At 44.5% G+C, this 7500-nt stretch overlaps 1 protein-coding gene across 1 annotated transcript in view; it reads left to right on the top strand.

Annotated features, from left to right (window-relative positions):
• The window catches only part of LOC113647309 (voltage-dependent T-type calcium channel subunit alpha-1I-like), a 110871-nt gene that overhangs the window by 78837 nt on the left and 24534 nt on the right, over positions 1-7500 (top strand). Inside the window, 9 exon segments of the mRNA XM_047801156.1 lie at positions 599-754; positions 2305-2395; positions 2681-2841; positions 3409-3906; positions 4702-4802; positions 6403-6526; positions 6714-6782; positions 6936-7114; positions 7306-7432. Of these exon segments, the coding sequence (XP_047657112.1) occupies positions 599-754; positions 2305-2395; positions 2681-2841; positions 3409-3906; positions 4702-4802; positions 6403-6526; positions 6714-6782; positions 6936-7114; positions 7306-7432 (1506 nt within the window).

Raw genomic sequence — 7500 nt, 5'->3', positions numbered from 1 at the left:
ACACTAATACACACTAATACACACTGCTACACACTAATACACACTAATACACACCGCTACACACTAATACACACTAATACACACCGCTACACACTAATACACACTAATACACACTGCTACACACTAATACACACTGCTACACACTAATACACACCGCTACACACTAATACACACCGCTACACACTAATACACACTGCTACACACTAATACACACTGCTACACACTAATACACACCGCTACACACTAATACACACTGCTACACACTAATACACACCGCTACACACTAATACACACCGCTACACACTAATACACACTGCTACACACTAATACACACCGCTACACACTAATACACACTGCTACACACTAATACACACCGCTACACACTAATACCCATAGTGTTAGGTGTTAAATAATTCTGTATATATTTATTAATTAAACAGCTGTAAGTGAGTTTATGCCACACTGTTACTCTGTTCATGCTTTATTACATGTTTATTAAATGTTATTACAGTTAAGTCATATGAACATGTGTAATAATTGTGTTAAGTTTAGCGAGGGGTGTGTGTGTGTGTGTGTGTGTGTGTGTGTGTGTGTACAGATCCTGACTCAGGAGGACTGGAACATGGTTCTGTATAACGGCATGGCCTCCACGTCTCCTCTCGCTGCTCTCTACTTCGTGGCGTTGATGACGTTTGGGAACTACGTCCTGTTCAACCTGCTGGTGGCCATCCTGGTGGAGGGATTTCAGGCCGAGGTACGCTGCTCTCCTGAGGGATTCTGGGTAATCAGGTTCTGTGATGAGACACTTGTGGGTACTAGAGCGAGAACCTTTAAGTTGAACAGCGTCACAGTGAAATGACATCACATCACATGAGCAGATTGTTTACTGTAACATCTGTAACTGGAGCTCAAAGTGAACTGAGGCTCATGTTGTTCTTGAGCTTTCAGTCTCTGCGTCTCTGTGTCTCTTGTGTCCGTTGTGTTTCTGTGTCTCTTGTGTCTCCGTGTCTCTGAGTCTCTTGTGTCTCTGCGTCTCTTGTGTCTCCGTGTCTCTGAGTCTCTGTGTCCCTTGTGTCTCTGTGTCTCTTGTGTCCGTTGTGTTTCTGTGTCTCTTGTGTCTCCGTGTCTCTGAGTCTCTTGTGTCTCTGCGTCTCTTGTGTCTCCGTGTCTCTGAGTCTCTGCGTCTCTTGTGTCTCTGTGTCTCTTGCGTCTCTGCGTCTCTTGTGTCTCTGCGTCTCTGTGTCTCTTGTGTCTCTGCGTCTCTGTGTCTCTTGTGTCTCTGCGTCTCTTGTGTCTCTGTGTCTCTGAGTCTCTGCGTCTCTTGTGTCTCTGTGTCTCTTGCGTCTCTGCGTCTCTTGTGTCTCTGCGTCTCTGTGTCTCTTGTGTCTCTGCGTCTCTTGTGTCTCTGCGTCTCTTGTGTCTCTGCGTCTCTGTGTCTCTTGTGTCTCTGCGTCTCTTGTGTCTCTGCGTCTCTTGTGTCTCTGCGTCTCTGCGTCTCTTGTGTCTCTGCGTCTCTTGTGTCTCTGCGTCTCTGTGTCTCTTGCGTCTCTGCGTCTCGTGTCTGCGTCTCTTGCGGTGAAATAGATTTTTTTGGGTTCTAAACTGGGCTACACATGATGCAGGTAGTCAGACACAGGAGTAAGTTATCTCCTCAGGGAACGTGAGGAAGTGGCCTTCAGGTTGTGGTCTACATGAGACCTGGAGGTGGAAGTGGTGGAGGATGAGAGGAGAAGTGGAGCAGAGAAACATCAACAGTGAGAACAGTGAGGTCATGGACAATGTCACCAACATTAACTGGGCAAATAATCTGCTGATGTGTTTTAGTGAAATTCTCTCTCTCTCTCTTTCTCTCTCTCCCCCCCCTCTAGATGCCTATGACCACCAAACAATCTGCTCAGAATGAGAGCTAACAACAAAAGAAACAGGCGAGGTCGATCGAGACAAGATGCGACGAGAGAACTCAACGTCCAGAACCAGAGAAGGAAGATCGCCACGCATACGCCGCAGAGGAGATCTACGAAAACGCCGAGAAGATAGGCGTATAGAAGAACAAAAAAGGAGACTCGGTATCATCATAGCATACTGCTCTCTAGCCCGACTCCTCTCTCTATCTCTCTCTCATATCTCTCCTCTCTCTCCCTCTATCTCTCTCCTCTCTCTCTCTCTCTCTCTCTCTCTCTCTCTCTCTCTCTCTCTCTCTCTCTCTCTCTCTTTCTCTCCCTCTCTCCCTCTCTCTCTCTCCCTATCTTTCTCACTCCCCCCTCTCTCTTTCTCTCCCTCTCTCCCTCTCTCTCTGTTAAACAGGGTGATGCTAACAGGTCGTACTCAGACGACGATCGCTCCTCCTGTAACTTTGATGAAAAGGAGAAAGAGAAAGATCCTCTCCAGCTGTCAGGTGTGAATAGCTGCACATCTCTACTCTCAGCCCAGATGTTGAACATTCTGCCTTTTTTAATTTGCTCTCCTTTTGTTTTTATAAAATCACATCGTTCACTGGTGATGTTTTAAGACGTTTGTATAATTAATGTATGTAGGATCGTTTCAAACATCTCTCATATCGTGTCTCGTGCACACGGACGTCTGGTGGTTTGTATTGTGTATGCAGTGTACAGTGTAAGCAGATGTTGGTGAAGTGTCTGTGATGTTTGTAAGTTCTCCACTCTTCCTGTTCTTCACATAGATCCTAAAATCTGCACTCTGACCCCTAACGGTCATCTGGACCTGGCGCCGATGCCCAACGCTCTGGGAGTTTACCCTGCTGAGCGGCTAAGCTTTGCTTTGGGCTCCAGAAAGAGCAGTGTGAGTTCCCTCGGGAGAACTGGTCTGGAGCAGAGAGCTCTGGTAAACATTCTTCATGCAAATGTGTAAAAACCCCATCAGAAAATGCTGAAAGCAGCAGAAAGAGCTCAATAATTAGCCGTCAGTTCTCTGTGTGGATTAGCATTTAATGCAGCACTTACCTAACACTTAGCGCTCGGATCTCACCGCTCGTCTGCCGATTAGCATTAGCACACACTCGGTGCTCGTTTAGAGAGGCACTTGTGCATGTGAGAGAGCGATCTGTTGGGATAAACTCATGATCGCTGTCCTGTTGGAGAGGAGGATAATTAATAAAACAGGAAGCTTTTAAACTGTCAGGACTTTTAGCTGTGGATCTGAAGAGGGTCTTTTAATGAAGACATGCGATCGACAGTCAGTGACTAAAACTTTACTACAGTATCAGTTACAACACACATAAATACACACAAAACTACACACATTAACCTCCAGTTAAACTTCTGCACATAAATAACCAGAGTTTTATTCTACAGCATCACATCAAGAGTAAATAAAAGATTTTAGAGTGTAAACTGAGGAAGAGCGGTGTGAAGAAGATGTTTACATGTGAATGTGTTTTTATCTCCTCAGTGTCCAAGTGGAGGATCTCTGTACAGTTGGACTCGTCCGGTTCCTCAGGGTTTCTCGTGGAGCCGCAGGTCGAGCTGGAACAGCGTGGGGCGGACGAGCCGGAGTGTGGGGGTGGGCACAGGGGGCAGTCTGAGGGTGCGAGGCCCTCACTCATACCAGGCTGAGCATGAATCCCTCCTTCTCTCTCCCCCTCCTCTACACCCTCATCATCCTCATCATCCTCCCCCTCCGCTCTTCTCCAGACACTTCGTCCCCCGTAGGGATCGCCGTGCTCTCTCTCTGGAGCTCCCTGAGCTTCTCCAGGTCCCAGGAGCTCCACTCACCTCTCTGCACTCACATCAGCGCAAGAAAAGTTTCTCAGGAGGACCGTCGGGTGCGCAGGAGCATCAGGACTGCAACGGTAAGACGCCGGCAGCACAGCAGCAGATCCTCAGTGAAGTTTATCCACAAGTCAACACTCGCAAAGACCGAGAGGACCTGGAGGATGAGATCGACTACGTGAGTGAGACGCCAGCAGAGCGTTGTAATCAAAACTATTAAAAATATCTCATAAAGAATCACACACAACACAACACAACAGAAATATATTATAAATAAAAAAATCATCTCCATGTCGTTCTGGTTTTGTGGCCAGTTGTTTTTATGATCCCAACACAGCTGTTGGCTTCTTTCATGTTAAATAACTAATAAAATAGAAATAATAGAAAATAATAAAATAAAATAAAAAATAATAAAATAGAAAATAATCTGCTGTGTGAATTATAGAACTGTACAGAAATAATAATAATAATAATAATTATTATTATTATTATTATTATTATTATTATTATTATTATTATTATTATTATTATTATTATTATTATTCACTCTTCTTACACTGTGGAGAATTTCTTTATCAGATTATTTTATATTAAAATTTTTAATATTTATATTGTCTTAAATAGATGAAAATAAAGGAATCTAAGAAACAATCTGCCTGTATAATTACTGACGGTGTTGAGGAGGAGAGTGAACAGATGGTGCTGCACTCACACACTTACCTTTACACACACTCATGTTTGTGTGTAATTAAAGAACCAGGTTGTACTTCTCCAGTGGGAATCACGTCATGCTGCTGTTGGTCACACCGACACGTTCCTCTGCTTTACTTCAGCACTAATTACAGAGGAATTAACCTCAAGGCTCGTTTATGATGAACACCAGAACGAACCCCTGGCTGATTAACGGCAGGGAGGAAATAAAGGCGGAGTTTTTATTTTATTAGAAATGGATTTGTTTTGTTCCTCTGTGCAGAGTTTATGCTTCAGGATCCAGAAGATGATTGAAGTTTATCGTCCTGATTGGTGTGAGACGAGAGAAGACTGGAGCGTTTTCCTCTTCTCACCTCGGAACAAGTCAGTTTCTGCTCTCAACCTTCTCTTGACATAATGAGCCGAGATTAAACATAAATAGTAATATCAGTAATATTATTACTGTTATTACTGTTATTATTACTGTTATTATTACTATTACTGTTATTATTACTGTTATTACTGTTGTTATTACTGTTATTACTGTTATTATTACTGTTATTACTGTTATTATTACTGTTATTACTGTTACTATTACTGTTATTACTGTTATTACTGTTCCACATAAACACACATGTACATTAGCAATCTTAGGGCTAATGTTTGTGTCCCATTCAGTTCACTTTGTGTCTCACTGAGTTGTTCGTGTGTAATTTCAGATGTTCACCACAGGTTTAGAGTCTTGGAGATGTTTTTGTGTTAGTGGTCAGTAGGAATCTCGAGAACATTTTATGAATAACTGTCTGAGCAGAAAAACAAACATGTTGCTTGATAATGTAAACATGGAGCCAGGAGTTGTAATGTTTATAGGAAATAATCAGACACTCAGATTTAGAGCTCAGACACTTCAGGAGCTCAGACACTTCAGAGCTCAGACACTTCAGGAGCTCAGACACTTTAGGAGCTCAGACACTTCAGGAGCTCAGACACTTCAGAGCTCAGACACTTTAGGAGCTCAGACACTTTAGGAGCTCAGACACTTTAGAGCTCAGACACTTTAGGAGGTCAGACACTTTAGGAGCTCAGACACTTCAGGAGCTCAGACACTTCAGGAGCTCAGACACTTTAGGAGCTCAGACACTTCAGGAGCTCAGACACTTTAGGAGGTCAGACACTTTAGGAGCTCAGACACTTCAGGAGCTCAGACACTTCAGGAGCTCAGACACTTCAGGAGCTCAGACACTTCAGGAGCTCAGACACTTTAGGAGGTCAGACACTTCAGGAGCTCAGACACTTTAGGAGCTCAGACACTTTAGGAGCTCAGACACTTCAGGAGCTCAGACACTTCAGGAGCTCAGACACTTCAGGAGCTCAGACACTTCAGGAGCTCAGACACTTCAGGAGCTCAGACACTTTAGGAGCTCAGACACTTCAGGAGCTCAGACACTTCAGGAGCTCAGACACTTTAGGAGCTCAGACACTTTAGGAGCTCAGACACTTTAGGAGCTCAGACACTTTAGGAGCTCAGACACTTTAGGAGCTCAGACACTTTAGGAGCTCAGACACTTCAGGAGCTCAGACACTTTAGGAGGTCAGACACTTTAGGAGCTCAGACACTTCAGGAGCTCAGACACTTTAGGAGCTCAGACACTTTAGGAGCTCAGACACTTTAGGAGCTCAGACACTTTAGGAGCTCAGACACTTTAGGAGGTCAGACACTTTAGGAGGTCAGACACTTTAGGAGGTCAGACACTTTAGGAGGTCAGACACTTCAGGAGCTCAGACACTTCAGGAGCTCAGACACTTCGGAGCTCAGACACTTCAGTTCAGTATCTTCTTTTAGTCTCGTTCTGATATGCAGATGATCACAATGATTCAGATTTTTTAAACGGTTTTCTTCTGACTTTCATTTCCAGCCCTGAGGGAAGATGATTTATTCTCAGGTGCAGTACCATGTGATCAGGAGCTTGTTTTTCTCTTTCAGGTTCAGGTTGATGTGTCAGTCCATCATCGCCCATAAGCTGTTCGACTACGTGGTGTTAGCCTTCATCTTCTCCAACTGCATCACTGTGGCTCTGGAGAGACCCAAAATCCTCCAGGGCAGTTTGGTACGACCCACACGCTAATCATTAAACAATGAGTTTAATAATACAGACCATGTGTCATGAATGTTAGCCAAATCAGAGAGAGAAGTAACGTGTGTGTGTCTGTGTGTGTGTGTGTGTGTGTGTGTGTGTGTGTGTGTGTGTGTGTGTGTGTGTGTGTGTGTGTGTGTGTGTGTGTGTGTGTGTGTAGGAGAGACTTTTCCTCACCATCTCTAATTACATCTTCACTGCGATCTTCGTGGGTGAAATGACTCTGAAGGTATATTTATGATGTTCATGTCACCATGAAACTGAAGTTTATCCACAAACACTGAAGTGATTCAGAATAAATACAGTGTCATGCTCTTCATCATGCTCCTCATCCTCCTCTTTACCATGTTCCTCTCTTCACTCTTCCTCCTCTCTCTCTCAGGTGGTGTCGATGGGGTTGTACCTGGGTGATCAAGCGTACCTGCGCAGCAGTTGGAACATCCTCGATGGCTTCTTGGTCTTTGTCTCGTTGATTGACATCGTGGTGTCGATGGCGGGTGGAGCTAAGATCCTGGGGGTTCTCAGGGTTCTCAGGCTCCTGCGCACGCTGCGCCCCCTCAGGTACAGAGGAGGAAGTGCAGGATACCATCGTGGTGTAGCAGTGGACGCTGTTCCTTCGGGGCTCTTTAGATGTTTAAAGTTATTCAAAGTCGATAATCATTATAAAGTTAAAGCCGATCGTTTTGCTCTGTCACTGCTTCATAAGAACACATGAAGCTCTGGTTATTTACTCATTTGTATTTTTTCCTCAGGGTTATCAGTCGAGCTCCAGGCCTGAAGCTCGTGGTGGAGACTCTGATAACGTCTCTGAAGCCCATCGGGAACATCGTTCTTATCTGCTGTGCTTTTTTCATCATCTTTGGTATCCTTGGAGTGCAGGTACGGAGCCCGAGGCCTTCTTCTCTTTCTCTCCAGCTGTCTTCTTCATCCTGCCTTTTGATTTCTTC

Source organism: Tachysurus fulvidraco, chromosome 15 (genome assembly GCF_022655615.1).
Source record: "Tachysurus fulvidraco isolate hzauxx_2018 chromosome 15, HZAU_PFXX_2.0, whole genome shotgun sequence".
Classification (NCBI taxonomy): Eukaryota; Metazoa; Chordata; class Actinopteri; order Siluriformes; family Bagridae; genus Tachysurus; species Tachysurus fulvidraco.
This window is presented reverse-complemented; position numbering and strand designations above follow the sequence as displayed.